The following is an 18562-nucleotide window of genomic DNA, read 5'->3' as shown; positions in this document are numbered from 1 at the left end:
CAACACTGACAAGTGCAAGGTGCTGCACCTGGGGAGGAAGAACCAGCAGCATACCTACAGGCTGGGGAACTCCCTTCTCATCAATGCAGAGGCAGAAAAGGATCTTGGAGTCATTATTGATGCCAAAATGAACATGGGCCGACAGTGTGGGGACGCGGTCAGGAAGCCCAACCACACCTTGTCATGAATCCACAGATGCATCTCAAGCAGGTCCAAGGAAGTGATCCTCCCTCTCTATACAACACTGGTCAGGCCGCAGTTGGAGCACTGCGTCCAGTATGGGCGCTGCACTTCAGGAGGGATGTGGACAGCATGGAGAGGGCCCAGAGGAGGGCCACTTGCATGATCAGGGGTCAGCAGGGAAGGCCCTATGAGGAGAGGCTAAGGGACCTGAACCTGTTCAGCCTCCACAAGAGAAGGCTGAGGGGGGATCTAGTGGCCTGTTACAAACTAGTCAGGGGGGACCAGCAGGCATTGCGGGAGTCCCTGTTCCCCCAGGCACTACTAGGAGTGCCTAGAAATAACCATCACAAGCTGGCAGAGGGTAGATTCAGACTAGACATCAGGAGGTGCTACCTTACTGTCAGGGCGGCTAGGATCTGGAACCAACTTCCAAGAGAAGCGGTGCTGGCTCCTACCCTGGGGGTCTTTAAGAGAAGGCTAGACGAACACCTTGCTGGGGTCGTTTGACCCCAGGACTCTTTCCTGCCATTGCAGGGGGTTGGACTCGATGATCTGCTCAGGTCCCTTCCGACCCTACAAACTATGAAACTATGAAACTATGTTGAAAAGCACCATTCAAGCACGGACCCCTGAGGGACACCACTGGCCACTTCATGCCAGGACAACACAGATCCATTCATGAGAACTCTTTGGGTCCTACCCTATAGCCAGTTTTCCACCCACTGAGCTGTCAAGCAGTTGAACCTGCAATCTTCCAGTTTTCCCACAAGGATATCATGGCATACTAGATCAAAAGCCTTTCAGAAGTCTAGGTATATAGTGTCTACCATGTCTTTCGTGTCCAGGTGGCAAGAGACCTGATCCTAGAAGGAGATGAGATTAGTAGGACAAGACCTACCCGTGACAAAGCCATGCTGGCTGTCATTTAGAATCTTACCTTCTGCGAGCGTATTGCACATAGACTATTTAATGAGCTTTTCCAGGATTTCCTCTGGGATGGAGGTAAGGCTGACTGGCCTATAGTTGCCTGGGTCCTCCCTCTTCCCCTTCTTGAAGATGGGCACAGTGTTGGCCCTCTTCCAGTCATCAGGGATTTCCCCTGTGCACCACAAATTCTGGAAGAGCTTTGCCAGGGGTTCTGCGATGACGTCAGCCAGCTCCTTCAGCACTCTCGGATGGAGTCCATCTGGTCCTGCTGACTTATAAACGTCTAGCTTTTCTAATTGGTATTACAACCACTCAGCATCCACAGTGGGGAGGCTGTCAGTCCTGGCATGTCCCCTATGAGCCTTGTTTTGCTTGACATTCCCCATGGTCCAGTGAAATATAAAAGCAAAATGGGCATTCAGGAGTTTCGCTTTTTCCTGAATATCAGTTACCAGCTGTCCTGAGATGTTAAGCAGGGGCCTCTCACTTCCATTTGTGCGGGACCTAAAGAAGGACTTCTTATTATTCTTGACTCCCACAGCTAATCTAAACTCTGTCTCTGTCTTCACTTTCCTGATCAATTCCCTAAAAGTGCTGGCCACTGTTGTATAGTCCTCCTTGAGGTCTATCCCTAGCTTCCACTGTGCGTACACTTTTTTTTCTTTTTTTAGAGGACCACAATGTCCTTATTAAGCCAGGAGGGCTTGCTAGCCCTTCTTCTGCCTTCCCTCTCTTGCAGGAATGGTTTTCTTTTGTGCTTTGAGGATCATATCCTTGAGCAATGACCACTCTTTGTGCAACCCATTCTCCTTCCCTTCCTGGTCCTGCAACACCTCCTCTACTAATGCTCTGAGCCTGTCGAAGTCAGCATTTTTGAAGTCCAGGACTTCAATTCTGCTTGTTGATTTAGTGACCCTGTGGTGGATGGTGAACCTGATAATTTCATGGTCGCTGTTGCCCAGGTTACCCTCAATATTCAAGCCACACAGCAGATCTCCTTTGGCCAAGACAAGTCTAGGAGAGCATTACCTCTGGTTGGCCCTTGCACTTCCTGGGTCAGGAATAGCTCCTCGATCACAGTCAAGGAACTGTGTGAATGATCTGACCTAGCCAAGTGTTCCTCCCAATCTATGTCTGGATAACTGAAGTCACCCATGACAACCAAGTCCCTTGCATGTGTGGCCTCTGTCAGTTCTTGAGAGAACTCCAGATCCAGCTCCTCCCCTTGGTTTGGTAGCCTGTAGTAAATGCCTACAGTTAGGTTTCTCTCACCTCGCCCCCCATAGCTTGACCCAGAGGGTTTTAAGCTGCTTATCTTTGGAGCCAATGCCAGCCTCCAGAGAGGTGTGCTGCTCTCTCAGGTAGAGAGCTACCCCTCCACCTTTTCTCCCTACTCTGTCCCTTCTGTGCAGGGTGTAGCCCTCTGCGGCTACACTCAAATCATGCAAGGAGTCCCACCAGTTTGTTGGGGGCTGCAAAGGAGGAGAAATTTAGACTTTAAAATGGAGAATTACATTTTAATTTTTCCAAGTATGCTGCCTAAACTATGGAAATATGCCTTTGCAAATAGCTTATTTAAGGACTAATGTGAGGAAATGTATTGAATACATTAGTTACTAATGATTTAACCAGATCTTCTCAAAATGGAGTCCATATGTGTGGGTGATGGCATTGTCATATATTGGAGATGACTCAGTTATTTGGAAAGCAGCACAGTTGACATAAATAATTATTTTTCCGCTAGGTAATGGTTATTCTACTATATTTTATTGCTTTTTATTATCCATTTGCCTTTATCTACCTTCTTTATCACCTTGAAGTTGGACTAACATGTCTATTTTACATCATATATAGGGAATATTCTCTTTTCACACTGGTGTAAATCAGGGGAGCAGGAACTCACTGATTTTCTAAAGCTTACAAAGATAAAGTCACTTCCTCTTACCTTTTGAAGCATTGCATTGCCTTGGTGAGCATTGATGTTGTGTTTGCTGACTTCTCTTTTGTACTGATATTCATATACTTGGTTTGTTACATTAACAAATAGTGTTGGTGGGCCAAATTTCAGCTTGTCACATTCATAGACTGTTCCACTTTCAAATGTTGATGGTTTTGTTGCATATCGTAATATCAATCCCATTATGAGACCTCAAAAATAAAAACAAGACAAAATGTTAATATATTGCAAGTTCTTGATTAAAAAATGTTTGTTGTCCAAGAGAGGTAAAGAGCACCTGTTTCTTAATGTAGCCACCCCCTACTATAGAGGGTTTCCTTTATCAGTAGCATTAACACTGGGCTATGTTGTGTGCAGTATTGTATGGATGTATATGAAGTATTCAGACGAAAATGGACACATTTGGAAGAACACAGAAGTGGCCATCTGATTTTTACAGGCACTCAGGACTGTCCCCATGTCTGTGATCTTGGTACCAAGGTCACTTTAATATTGTTGCTAACCTAGTTGCTCAAATACTATATGGCCAACAGGGCATGTGTGTTTGTGTGACTAATATAGTTCATTTTTTATTTTCTGAGGAAATAATTTACACACTTCTTGAGGCCCCCCAGTATATTCTGCCTTCTGTAAGGAGATGTATTCATGTATGATGCTAAATAAAACAACAACAAAAAATAGTAAGAAAGAAAAGAAGGATGCTCTTGTGATTAAGGTCCCCAGTGACTTGGTTTAGTTCTTGTCACTGAGTTCCTGTGTGATGCTTGTCTGGGCACAAACCCTGTGACTCAGTTGTAAGAATCTCTCTGAAGCATCTGAAGGTACTTCAAGAACAAATCTATAAACACTTGGGGAATGCTCAGATATAATATTGCAGGGATTTAGGTTGTAGCCGTGTTGGTCTAAGGACATAGGCAGACAAGGTTCCTTGGGTGAATTTGATATCTTTTATTAGACCAACCCAAATAGTTGGAAAATAATTATTAAGCAAGCTTTCAGGTTCAAAAACCCTTCGTCAGGCTAAGGAAGCTTCAGCAGTTGGTGTGCGCTCTTCCTGGATGGAATGAAAAGTAAAGAAGCCAGGGGCTGGGCTGGGGAGTCAGTTGCCAGGCAGATTATAATGTATCAAAAATCCATCTGCCTGGCACCTGACTCCCCAGTCCAGCCCCTGGCTTGTTTACTTGTCATTCCATCCAGGAAGAGCACACACCAACTGCTGAAGCTTCCTTAGCCTGGCGAAGGGTTTTTGAACCCGAAAGCTTGCTTAATACCCATTCTCCAACCATTTGGGTTGGTCTAATAAAATATATCAAATTCACCCAAGGAACCTTGTCTGTAGATATAATATTAATATATGTAATTTAGGAACCTATTGATATAGCTTTATTAGAATCTGGTGAAGCATGGGTTCATCTACACATGCTATTAATGCTATTTAGACTTACTGTGCAGTAATTTATGTGCAGTAAGGCAGCCCTGGGAAGGTATCTACATGTGCAGGGGGAGCTGCAGGCTCTGGATGCAGCTGCCTGGTTGCCAGGCCTCTCTAGGGTGGGGGAGAGGGGGGGCAGGCTCAGGCTGGCAGGGGTCACCGGGGAGGGGGCAGGCTTATGATGGCAGGGGTCTGCCCGCTGCTAGGAATCTCCAGTGGAGCAGGCTGTCTGTGGACCTCAGCCTGACCCCAGACTGAAAGGAGGTTGGCAGTCTCCTCTGCTGCCCAATATGGGGCCTGAGCTACTGTTCCCCGAGGTTGGGGATGCTTTCATTGCCGGTGCTGCCTCTGGCAGTGACTTCAGGTGCTGTCAGGTCCACACACGTACCCACAGCAGAGGGGCATGATGCCCAGAGGGTCAGACCAGTGGCCTATGGGACTACTGGAGTGGGCACAGTGCCCAGGGGCCAAAGAGCAGCTGCTAGAGGCCCGGGGTCAAGCTGGGGTTCTGCAGCACTCACTGCTGCAGCCAGCACATGCCTACCACACCAGTGCACAGTGGCCAGTGGCAGAAATCAGCTGGCTCATGCCCCAGGGGTCAAGCCAGGGGTCTAAAGGCCAGCCAGGGACTGCTACAGAGCCACTCCTGCCCTGTGACTAGAAGGACTCTCAGCCATGCTGCACTGCCCCAGGCAGGAGGCTGGCTCTCTGCTGGTTTGGTCAGGGGAGGTGTAAAGCTGTGGGGCTGGGGGGACTATGAATTACTTGAATCTAGAGCGGATTTGGGACAGAAATTCAAAAAAACAATTTAACCTAAATCGGTTAAGTCTGATACTACATCCATCTAGGTTTATCCTAAACTCATTTCAGGTATTTTGAAAGTGGTTTATGTACATTGAACTTCTGTTGTGTTACAGATTTGATCTGGTTTCTGATCACTCATGCTGCTTCATGTGTAATTTTTTTCCATAGCCTATGAGTCTAAGTCTTGTGAGGTGAAGGGAATGGGAGAAATGAAGTAGGCATTCGAAATCCCAATATAAAATATATATAGAACAGTAGCCACCTCAAGAGTTCAACAACAATTACAAGTCAGACTGCAGGAAACTATGTATTGGTTGGAAACAGTTTTAGATAGTTGGTTATGACTTCAGGTGATTTAACCTCTAGGAAGAACCATCAGTCTCACAAGGTATCATTACAGGTTGAACATTCACTTTGAAATATAAATGCAGAAATGTGGATCTTCCCACTATCTGCTTTTTTACCCCTCTTGATTCTCCTGGCCCCATCTTCATCTTCTCTTTCCTTGCCCTCTCATAATTTACTCCATATAGTACCCCTGTACTCCTGCATACCTCCATAATTTCCTTATCCCTTATATTAATACCTACACCATCTTGCCTTGCTTTCCACACTTAGATACCTGCCCAGTATCTGACATACCTCCACATATCTCCCTGCTTTGTTTTAGCACATAAGGTAGCCCTCTCTTTTCCTGTAGAAAAAAAATGAGAAACTGTGGCCATCTTTACTAGAGGTAGCCTCGCTTCCATATACAAAGGCTAAAGGGAAATGGCAGACATTTTAGCTGAGAGAGCTCAGTGTTGTTAATCTTATATACTCAAAAATCATGAGTTAGGCCTCCCAAAATCATTAGATTTTTAAAATTAATAAATTTGGGGGTTTTTTTCCTCTCTAATTTCTGGAGCTGGGTCATATTTTTTAATTTTCCTCTTAGCTACTTAAAAAAAGCTAAAATTCTAACCTTGTTTCCAGAAACCAGGATTTTATATAAAACATATTTTGAGAATTGCAAAAAATTACAAGATTTGACAGCACTGGAAGACTGTCGTCAGTTTGTAGTTTCTATATTTTGCTTTCATAGTCTCTATGCTGTAATTAGACAGACTGCTGAAAGATTTTGAGATTCTTAGAATATATGCTGCCAAAAAAACTATGAATTGCTTGATATTTAAATGTATGGAAACAACTTCATTCCTAGTAATACTAGTGCAATTTATGTTGTTGTTGAAATATGCTTTCAAACAGCAGTGCCCAGCTTAAGCCATGGGGGCAGCTATTACTTGGTGTCCTGGAAGGGCATGGTATCTTCAAAAGCAGACACAACCAACCTTTTGAAACAGTTTTATGGGTAGAGGCAAAAGTTTGTTCTTCCAGTTTTGTAGATACTGGGCACGTCTACACATTCATTAATGCACTTTAGGTAATGTGCATTAAATTTAGTACCTCCACTATGAGGTACTAGAAAAAGGCACATTAGCCTATTTTAATGTGCATTAGCTAAAGAGCATGTTTTTGTGACACTTTAATGTGCATAAAAATGGGCTAATGTACATTAAAGCACATGTGTAGACACAGCCAACTAAGGACCAAAATGTATTCCAATATGTAAAGTAACCCAGGTGCATATGTGTTTTAAACAAAGTTTTTTAAGGTCTCAATGGTTAATGTTGCTGTACAAATATAAAAATCAAGGGAGACACAACTGGATCAAGACTGGCTTCTGCTGCTTACTTCCCTTACTTTGGATCCCAGTCCCAAAAGCAATATAGACCAGGATAATGCAGATACTTAATAGCATTAGGGCAGAAAATGTAGGCATTTTTGTGAGTATTCAGTAGTGCACATGCAGCAGATGAATGGTATTAAGTGCAGCAGATGCTGACAATCAATATTCTCATAGCATTAATGGAGTTCCTATGCTCTGTGCAGCTCTCAAAGGAACATTATGATGTCTTAAATTTGAACAAAGTATGGATGGATTCAAGTCCCTTGATTCAGAAAACTAATGAGTGCTCCATAAAAGGATCTATCAAAGACTATTGCTGTATTACTACAACTTGTTTCTGAGTCAGTATAAAAGTTGGAATCCTATTGTTCTTTAATAAATATACCCAGCCATCTGATTAAAAATACAGGGTATATAAAATTGAAGAAAAGAATATTTAATATATTTGTTTATGCATCATTACACTATCTGTGAACTTTCCGGTTTATAGAGATTATTGTTTAATATCTCTTTTATCATAGAACTTACAGGTCTATTCAGTTTCTAATTGAAATCACCCATTTTTTTTAAATACAGGCCAAAAAAAGATAAAATAACTTAGAAAACATTCTGTATGACTTCCGTTAACTTTCCACTTATGCTGTTCTTATCTACTGCCTAAAAGTGTTTGAAATAGGTTCTAACGGGGCATTCAGAATACATCTAATATAGACAAACTACTGTAAATTTTTCCATTTCTCTTGAAGCTACTATATTCCATGACACTACATTTAAACCTAGAAATATTCTTTAACAGTTCTATGTGCTTAATATGCTTGGATCCCTGGCAAAAACACATCTCAACTACCTGATACAATCGTCAGAACTCTTAATCTTCCATTGATTCAGCAGTGAAGCTGTTCAAAATAAATAATTTTATGACAAGTCAGAAAATATGTAGAACCAAGAAATCATCCACATTTTTACAAAGAGAACATGTTGCTGTGCTTTGAACACAAGGGTTCAAATGATATAGATTCATATCATAACTTCTTATCAGTTGAGCATGGAGTTAGTCATTAATGCAGTTTCACTTTGCAAAGCTGAACCTGAGAATACTCAGCATGGAGTAGAAATCAGTCCCCAATAATCTAGGCCTCAGCATCCAATTATATCTTTCATTTGTCTCCCAGGTTCCTTTTACCTACAGCATTTTCCTTCAGTGACTAACACTGAAGTTACACATAATTCCTTTTTGAAGTACGTCTGGAGAGAAAACAGAAAGGACATAATTTAAAGTGACAGACTCAAAGAAATCCCATATAATTTTCTTATATCCCATCATTTTTCTTATATCCCTTTTATATAAATTTTGATTATTAACAATGAAAACATGTTTTCATCAGTCTGTGTGAGGTGAAATCAATGTTTATCAATGTTTACCAATAGAAATCAAATCTGCTAAACCCAGTTGTGAGACTGTGAGTTTCTCGGCAAAATCCCACCCCAGTTAGAGCCCAATCATGTTCCCATTGATGTCAACAGGAATTTTTCCAATTACTTCAGTGGAAACAGGATCAAACCCTTGCTTACAAATGATAGCATTAAAAGAGAGCTCTAAGGTCAGCAAAGCCAAACTCTCGGGTTAAACAAGCTTATCCTCCAGTGCAGATTTTATCAATCAACACCCTGACTAAGCACTAGCTCAAACCAGAGAATATACTCATGATTCTACTTGGAGTCCATCTATTTAATCAAATTACACAGAAGAAATGCATTCAATGACACCTGTGCCAATATATAGCAAACTTCAGAAATGGGGCTTTATGCGGGGGGCAAAGTGGGTGTAAAACACTCTGAGCCACTTTTAAGTAGCTGGTATTGATTTATCCCAGTTATCATGATGTCTTGATTATGAAAGGCCAGTTTCCTTTACATAAACCTATTCTACACTGCCAAGCTCCCCTAAAGCTGTATTCGGTACTACTAAGGGTAGGAAGGTGTTCAGGCTTATAAGACCATAGGTGCAGCTCCCCAATCTAAATCATGGCATGTCACAGAAAATGCCATGAGTCAGACCGATACTCCCAACCCAACAGGTGATAGTTTTTGGGTTGTGGGGGTGGGGAGAGATAGAGCTCCAATTTGGAGCTGATCTAGAGAAAGGCTGCATCTGTGCAGCCTCTTCCCCCTAGCCCCGCCCCACTCTCCCAGCCTCCCATGCTGTCTCAGGATGGGACGGGGAGAAGGCAGAGGAGGGAGGTCCATTCTGGGGTTTCCCCAGCCTGCACTGAAGTTGGGGAGCAACCTCCAGAACGAGTTCCCTTCCCTCCTTTCCCCACCTCCCATTCTGAAAACAGTGCTGGGACCAGAGCTGGGTGTGCAGACACAAGTTAATGAAGTGCCATTACATGAGGGTTCAGATTGTCACAAGATTAGACCCTTTTAAAGCATTCTGCAGCTGTGCATTTGTGTTTGGTCATGGCTATAAAGCACTTTCAGGGACCAGATCAGACAAAAATTGTCACTTCTGTCTACGCCCTATGTGAATGGGCATATCCCCTTATCTTACATCTGTCATAAATAATGCAAGACTAAATGGACTAATTTATTTACAACCAGAAGGAATGTGTCTTTTGTTCAGGAATTCATTAATAATACAGAGCTCTACCCAGGCAGAGGTACAGGGCCCTAAACTGGCAATTACATTCAAGTGATCTCAAAAAGGGATATTCTTTAAATGATATTAACAGCTACACAAAATGCAAAGCAAAAGACAAGTATTTTGCAACATTAGAACTGAAAATATTATCAAAAGTTGGCTCTCAGAAACTACAGTGATAGGCAGCAAGCAGTATAGCACCCTAAGACAGATATCCTAAAATGGGCTGACTTGTTTTATAAAATTGTATTATTATACCAGAGATGTCAAAGATAGAGCCTGCAGGCTGGATAGGGCCTGTGGAACCCTATCAAGTGGTCTTGAGTGGATCCACATGCTGCATGTGATGGGCACTGGATTGGCTCCATCTGCTGCACATGATGTATGGGGCTGCTTTGGAATATGCACTGCATATGGTGCCCACGTGGGGCCAGACTGGGATGTGCTGCACATGGTGCACACACAGGGCTGGTCCAGGGCACGCTGCATGTATGCTGCATGTGGCACCTATGTGGGACTAGTCTGGGACATATGCTGCATGCAGCACAAGTACTGAGCCAGTCCAGAGTGCATGCTGCATACAGTGCCCACTTGGGCAGTACAGGATGTGTACTGCACATAGTTCCTGCACTAGGCTGGCCCCATATGCTGGATCTGGCATGGGGGGGCTGGTCAGTGGGCCTGATCCAGACTATGGACCAACTATGCACTGTTCATTTGGCCCACAGGGTTAGATGAGTTTGACATCCCTGAGCTATACTCTTACAGGAAACCATACAAAAGCAGGAAAAGAAACCACTAGAAGGGTCTCTTCTGTTGTCATATGAAAAATGTCATATTTTATAGGTTGGAAATGAAAATATTGTAAAGTATTTTGTGTTTCTTGCATCAGACTTTAAAAGAAAAACAACATTTTTTTTGCATATAATCATCAGCAGCTACAAGTGGTTTCTACGGCATGACAAGTATCTAGTTAAGTACAATGTATATGAGGAAGAATCAGTGACCTTATAACATTAGTGAGAACTATTACCTTCAGTCAGGCAGAGATAATGCTTCAATATCTCCAGATCTTTTAGAGGTATATTTACCTCTGTGACATGGGGAAAAAAGACTCCAGATACTAAAGATACAAATAGGGCATACTGTCACAAGTTCCTTTCCCTCCCTCTCTCTGTCATGATGCTTTACAATGTTACATTATGAAACATAATCTTTTCAAAATTGAAAGCAGGGGGAGGTGTGAAAGAAGCGATCGCTCATCTTCCTTACCCACGTGATCAGAATTGCACGATTGGCCTGATATGGGAGGCTCTTGTTTGTTTGCTTTCCTCTGAAGCACCACTTCAGGCAGGAAATGAACTACACTAGAAAAGCTTCTGATGCAGTAAGACAAATCCTGTGCGCCAGTGACTTTTCAGAGATCATTTGCTTTACTGATAGTTTTAAATGGATAATGGCCTAATCCTCCTATTACCTGTAACTATCTCTGCCTTTAAAATATCTCTCTGACGTGCAACTAGCTACTAGCCTTCTAAAATGAAATCTTCAATGGTCTTAAAATTTAGGGGCCATATTTTCCCCTGGGTTCCATGCATGCAACTGGATAGTGCATCTGGCATCATGGTGCCACCTTACAGATGGCTAACTACCTCTGCCTTTCAGGTTAATCAAGTACTTTTTTAAAATGCACAACCTTAGCACCACCTGATTAGGGCTGCACCTTTCTAACGCATGTGACAGCATCCTGACATACATAAGAAAGCCAGAGTGATGGATGGTTTGGGACCTAGATGCACAATGTTTAATATGCTGATTTGTATCCCTTTCTCAGCTTTGGTAATGTCATTAGAACATGCATTTTGTGGAAAATGAAATGCAAACCATGCAATTTTTTCTGAAAGTGACACAAGAGTGAAAGGAATGTCAGAAAGAAATAACTACAAGCCCACACCCGCCATCATACCCACTGTTAAACTGACAGAGACCTTCATGGCCGCAGGCTACACAGAGGTGTCTACGCATGGTATACACAATATAGGAAAGCCACATGAGACTAGGTTACAACTAGACAGGGAAACTGATGTGACAGTACAATGAAAGCATTTGGGGAGAGTCAGAAGGGCATTTTTCAAAATCTGTTTTTCTACAACAGAAGGAAAACAACCCAACAACCTTCAGCTGGTGGAAAGTGCACTACATCAGAGCTGAATGAATCTACAAAGATGCTACAAGGTCATACATGAATCTTGCTGTGACCTCTCTGGACAGAGTGTTAATATGAAACATCTCTTTCAACCTAGCATTTCATTTTTATGAAAGAAGTATATTCCTACACTCCCAAAGTGTCATCAGATTCAGTTTGCCTGGGAGGTCCATTATTATTTGCACATCCTGAGGATAACCTGCTCATGACATTTACTACCTTGATGAGTCAGCCTCTAGCTGCTTCATGAGAGAGGATGAGTAACATCTATTACTTTACCGAGCACTTCAAGGGGCTGGTAACATTTCATTCAGCACATTTTCTTTGCTTTGTCAGCACTTGAGCTCAAGTGTCTAATTATACACACGCAACAAGTTTAACAGTAAACTAGGACTTGAATTTATACTTACCATACACCATGGCTCCTCCTGTTTCATGCAAGAACCGGAATCGATGATTTTTAAATAACCAAATTGTTAATATTGTAAGGATGAGCAAAAAGTTAAAGACCAGCAACTCCACAGCTCCCTGATGATAAAACGGATCCTCATTTTTCACTGACATATATTTCTTTAAATTCTCCATTTCATTCCTCTTATGGGATTTCTTTCTTTCTTCCTTTCTTTCTTTCTTCAATCAACTTTGGTAAAAAAAAAGTCTAGACACTACTGAAGTTCACAACAAACACATCTGCTTTATTTGCAGCCTCTCGGCAAACTGCCCCAGCTCAGAATTCAGCTGGGTTTTAGTTACAACTTCCTGTTTCTCTCTTAAAGCTGCCCTGTCTTATTTTTAATGTTATAATTGCATCCGTACATTGTACTTGGTTTAGATAGAGATGCAAAAATCTCATGCTGCCTGGGGCTTGATGAACTTCTATTCACCTACATTCTTTTTTTGGTGTGCAAAATTATACTCTATATTTGATGCTTTGTTTTTGTAATTTAAGGGATGCTATCATTTAAAATTCATATAACATGCTGAACAAATGGCATAAAACAATTAATAGACCATCTTTCCATTTTCAATTGTTACTGTCATATGTAAGTAAGATTATGTTTTACTATTACAGCTCTCAGAAAGACCGAGGAAAAAAATGAACAACAATGTTAATCTTTAGGCACCAAGCAGCAATAAGATCTGTACAGCAAACTTTTGAGACTGCATAAAAGAGATGGTAGCTGATATAGATCTCATTGAACCTTAGATTAAAAAAACAAACAACAATTCAAAGGCTATATACTTTGCAGCATCCATGCCAATTGCCTGCTTGTACTTTTCATTAAATGATGAAAACAAGCCAGTTAGTTTTACTTTATATAGCCAATTTCTTGTCAGTTTTCATGTTCAGGCTCTCTAGGTCCTACCATGTTGCAGTGTTTGGGCTACACAAAAGAAATGTTTTCATATTGCAAAACCATCTCTTGCTATTGGAATATAATAAAAAAGAAGGAAAGAAAGTAAATAGAGGAGATAAGTGTTTCCCTTTATTTCAGGTTCTATACAAGCTCCACAGGTTACAGTTTGGACCAGATCTGAGCTGCCAGTGACTTTTTAAACTACTAGTAATGAATTTAACAAATGTGAGTCAAATAAAAAACCTCTACATAGGAATCTAGGTGCCAGCAGGATCTGGGGGAGCAGTTAAGTCCAGTGTTCCCACCTCCAGACACATTCCCTCATGGCCATAAAACAGCCCCTTGCCTGGTCTGCAACCCCGCTGAGCCACATTTACCTCAAGGGACCATTGACTGGTCATTTTCTAAGGCCAAACAGCCTATTTCCTAACTCCCCTCTGCTTTGAGTTTTTTGCAGAAGGGAAAAATATAATGTCCTGATGTTGTATTATTTTTAATTCATTTTTTGTTCTTCCTCTATCATTCCTTTATTTTACAGTCTCTATTTCTATTTCCCCACTATTCTCTTTTGCCAACCCTTCTGTCTTATTTTTCTCCTTTGAATTTTCCTGTTTCCCACTGTTCTTTTCTGGTAATCACTCCAGAGAAATGTGCCAACTCAGTCAAGAAAATGTAAAATGAAGCTGAAATTTTGAGCCTATGACCCATGAGGTCTTATGTGATTTCAAAAACAAGTAGCTAGGTCACAACTTACTGGTTAACCATTAAAAGCAGTAAAAAAGAAAACTGACAAAATGGTTTTGGGGCTATAATATTAATAATGAATATATATTGGTCATTATATTGCAAAAATGCATAAAAGGACTGAATAGAAACATCTGCTTGCAGAATTGAAACAAAACGACTTTCCTAGAATGTTACAATTAAATGGATGGAAAAACTGGCCATGAACAGACATTCATTTCTAGTTGCGGAAATTTCTGAGAAATGTCTATTGCTAGAAATGTTTCTGGGAGAGGGAGCAGAACAGGCTTCCAATCTGCAACCACTCTACCTCCCTGGCTTCTCACACCTTCCCGATCCTGATCCAGGGAAGGAATGGGGAGCAGTGGCTGCTCCACTCCTCCATTCCCAAGTGGGTAGTGGAGAGGCAGGGAAAGACTCCCCATACTTCCCCAGACCTCGGACTCCCTGGTCAGGGAATCTTTCCCCCACTCCACTCCACTCCCCTCCTGTATACCAGTCCAGAAGGGGAGTAGAACAGTGGGACAAAGTCCTCAATCCTTTACCCTGCTGCCCCAGGGAGAGCCTTTCAAGCCCTGCAGGGTTTTGAATTTCTGGGCTGCATATATGACATTTAAAGCTGATATGGCAGGCAACTGGGGTAGGGAAGGTTTCTCCTACCCTGCTTCCCATACCCTGGGCTTTTAAAACACTGTTCCTGCCATCTAGGGGCTGGGAACTGGACTTGGGAACAACCACTCCAAGCCCACTTCCTGGCCCCATCTTTGTGGCCCCTGGTTTGAGGAAGAGGCAGGGAGCAGTGGCGATTGTTCTCCTTTCCTGGACCAGTCCATCAGGGGAGGGGGGCAGCAGGGCAAAGCACCCAATCTGTTCTCCAAATACAGCAGTCCCTGGTTTGGGGAAGAGGCAGGGATCATTGTTGCCTGTTGCCCCGCCATTCCTTTTCCCAACCAGGCTGGGAGAGAAGTGTTTCTCTCACAGGGGAGACCTTCCAAGTTAACACCTCAAAGACTTTTCTCTCAGAGGAGTATGTTTTCCTTGGGACAAAATAAATGATGCTTGTATGCTTGTAGTTTCTACTGAGATAGCAGCGATTATCCCTGTAGAAATGCAATACCTATACGTGGCTACCATCATGTCTTCAGGAAGGAACATGAAATTGAATGCTTGATTTTGACGTTATTTTCTCATTTAAGAAATGACAGTGCTTGTTGTTAGGAAAATATTTTTTTTTCCATGCAGCTTCTGTGAATCTCCCACGTATTTTCTTATCTTCCAATATTTTCTAGCTAAAACTATTTGGTAAATATGACTTGAATTTGTGAATAGTTTCAGGATAACCACACCCTAATTTAGGGGGAAATTGCTATTTGCTGAATTTCACTCAGCTGTACTTATATGAAAATATGTTGTAATATATCACAAGGAACAGGAAAGATCTAATGAATTCTTTATATGAAAACACTAAGATATTCTTATTTACTGTTCTGTTTTCTTAAACCAGTTAGAATAAGTCTGACTTGCACTCCTATAACTTCAACCCCTTAGCAGGAAAGCCTAAAGTCTTTAACCAGATAGTGGGAACTTTTTGCCAATCAGTAGAACCATAGAGTAAGGCACTACTTGGTGGGCACATGCTTTTATGTGCACCTAAATCTAATGTGCATTTGCCTAATGTGCATTAAGGCAACGTAGGCACAAATCTACACATGCACGTGCTAAGTCACATTAATGCAGTGTGGGGACCAACTTGGGACTCAGGTTAGTCTCAAATCAGTCAATAATCAGTGTTAATGTGCCTTAGCACATCTACATGTGTATTAAGGCTCCTTTAGCTATTTGTGCCTAGAATACTTACCTCTGATGTCAGGAGTTGTGTCTAAACTCTCTTTCTTGTGATAATACAATGATACGTTTTGACTAACATACACAGATGACTTTTCTAACATAAAAAGACTCTGACATTGACCACAATGACTCTTTCTTGAAAAAACTGACTTTTTGACTAACACCGGGTCTTCTTGAATCACAGCTCCATATGTAGAGACATGATTGATTGAGCACTTAATAACTTAAGGATTTTCACACCTTAGACATTTTTTTAGGAAATATTTCCGGAACAACTTTGTTTTCTGCTAATCATCAGGTAACTGAGATGCTTGTGCTCACGTGCAATTTTTTTTCCTTAAAGAATGATAAACACGTTATAAGTTGTGGCTCAAATTCTTCACTGGTAAAAATTGGAGCCAATGGATTTATGCCAGTTTTTACCAGTAGAAAATTTGGCCTGGTATATATGATGGATGTAATGCATTCTATACAATTTGTCTCCCCACCCCACCATGAAAAGAACATTTACCAGTAATAAGGTCCCTGACAGTTAGGAAATGAAGGAATTAAATAGTATATGTGATGTTAACTCTTCTCTTTATTTCATATATATTGGGCATGTCTACACAAGACACGTGCATTTATCATGTGCATTAATCTAATTTAATGTGCATTATGGGCACATATCTAAAAATGCACACCCTTAATGCACATTAGAATGGCAAAATTAGGCTAATCATGCCTAAATTTGATACCTGCAAATGCAGGTATCAAATTTAGGTGCAGTTAGTTAAAGTGCATTAACACGTGTCGATACGACCCGGCACAAACTTTAGTGCTGGGTCTGCCCAGTCACATGGCAGGGCTGCAGCAATTTGGCACTAATTTTAGTGCCAAGACCCTAAAGTTTAGTGTCAAGTGCACCAACTTTACTGCTAAGTTTCTGTACATGTAGACACCTGTCAAAAAATCACTTAATGCACATTAACTTAATGCACATTAAGTTTAGTTGCACTTAAATGCACGTGTAAGCATGCCCATCATGATGTACTCTACCACATTGTTTTATCTACCAGAACTCTGCCATACTTAATACCCAGCTGGATAAGACGTGGGTAAAAAATAAATATTTCATATTTCCCATCATTTCCACCTCATCAGTGTATTCCTTTATAATTTATGTGCTCTTCGCCCTCCAAATTTGGCACTGAATATGGAATTCCCCTTGTGACCTTTGTTATGAAGGGCTGATTGCTGTAGTATCTGAGTGCTTCAAAAGCATTAATTAACATTTATTTATAATTTCCCTTGTGAAAATGGGAGGTATTATAGCTCCCACTTTAAAAGGAGGCACTGATGCTCAAATTATTAAAATTTTCACTTTACACTAATTTTGGTTGATTAGTAACCGATGACCCCACTTCAGGCTAGGTACAGACATTACACATAAATTGGTATAAGTGATTGGAAACTGATCTAACCCTGTAATAGAAGTTCAGTGCAAACAGACCAGTTTAAAAATCATGGAACCTGGTCTAAGATAGACCTGGATTGATGTAATATCAGATTTAAGTGATTTAGCGTAGGCTGATCTATTGAACTTCTGTACCAGATCCCCTTGCAACTCAAGTTAGGCTGCATTCCCCTGGCATCCCAGGCACCTTTGCAGGCCCCACTGAGTGCCAAGTCAGCCTGTCCCTGGGCTCTCACAGAGAGGAGCCAGAAAAGCCTCTGTTCACAGCTCTGCATCTTACCTGTGCCTGTCAGCTAAGCTGGGCAGAGTGGGGTTGGGGGAGTAAATGCCCCTCCTGCCCTGAGCCAGCACAGCTGAGCCCACCCCCACTCAGCTGCCACTGACAGGTACAGGCAGGAGGCACAGCTGTCAGCTGAGTTGGGCAGCAGTGTGGGGGAGCAGGGGGTGTGGAGGCCACCCACCCGGCAGGCCTCCCCAGCTATGCTGCCTTGGTGTGGGAGGGAGCTTCCACTTCCCCACCCTCCACTCCTGTCCAGCTTTGCTGATAGGCACAGGCAGTAGCTGGGGCTAGGAGGCACTCGATTGTCAGTGGAGCCAGTACATCTGGGGTGGGGGTGGCTATGCAGTGGGGGGCCTCTGCTCTATCCCCCTGTGCTGCCCAGTCTCTGGCAAGCTGGGAGGCATGCAAGAGTACCCCAATGCTGCTGGCCGCGGCTAGTGCAGGCAGCCTTTGTGCTCCTACCCATCAAAGGGCAAACGTGTTCTCTTTGCTCCTGAACTAACCTACACTGCTTACAGAAACCTGTCTAGGTTTGATTGAATCTTCGTCAGACTTTTCTTTTTGAATGCCTGTACCTAGCTTCAGTTATATAAGACTTAAGATTTTTGTAAGTGTTGAAAATCTGCAGTTCTAGTTGCATGATACTGGACTTCTGAATAGCAAACTATTCATGTCCCACATCTGGCATCCAAAAATGAGGAACACACAAGCAGTGACCACTTCTGCAAAATTGATCTAAGGTACTGGTTTTATAAACTTTTACATGTGCTTAATGTTATGTATGTTAGCAGTCCTACTGAAGTCACTAATTTGGCTTGTTTGACTAGTTCACTGAAGTAAAGGATCTTTGCTAATAGCTGACCCTTATACCAGTATGTTTGAGGTGGCAGTGTGGACACAGTTATACTGGTGTAAAAGCACATAGTGTACAGCCTATGACTGTATGGGTAAGTGAATAAGTCTTGCTGCTATTAGGCACCTTCATAGCTATAGAACT

The 18562-nt window shown here is 42.0% G+C and overlaps 1 protein-coding gene across 1 annotated transcript in view; it reads right to left on the bottom strand.

Annotated features, from left to right (window-relative positions):
- The window catches only part of SLC9A9 (solute carrier family 9 member A9), a 413235-nt gene extending 400657 nt beyond the window's left edge, over positions 1-12578 (bottom strand). The window contains exons 1-2 of the mRNA XM_025208443.1: positions 12290-12578; positions 3056-3258 (exon numbers count right to left, since the gene is read on the bottom strand). Of these exons, the coding sequence (XP_025064228.1) occupies positions 3056-3258; positions 12290-12464 (378 nt within the window). The 5' untranslated portion in view covers positions 12465-12578. The remainder of the gene's footprint in view (positions 1-3055; positions 3259-12289) is intronic.
- Positions 12579-18562: the final 5984 nt, after the last annotated feature.

The sequence above is a fragment of the Alligator sinensis genome, unplaced genomic scaffold (assembly GCF_000455745.1).
Source record: "Alligator sinensis unplaced genomic scaffold, ASM45574v1 scaffold846_1, whole genome shotgun sequence".
NCBI lineage: Eukaryota > Metazoa > Chordata > Crocodylia > Alligatoridae > Alligator > Alligator sinensis.
The sequence above is the reverse complement of the archived record's forward strand: the minus strand, read 5'-3'. Positions and strand labels throughout refer to the sequence as shown.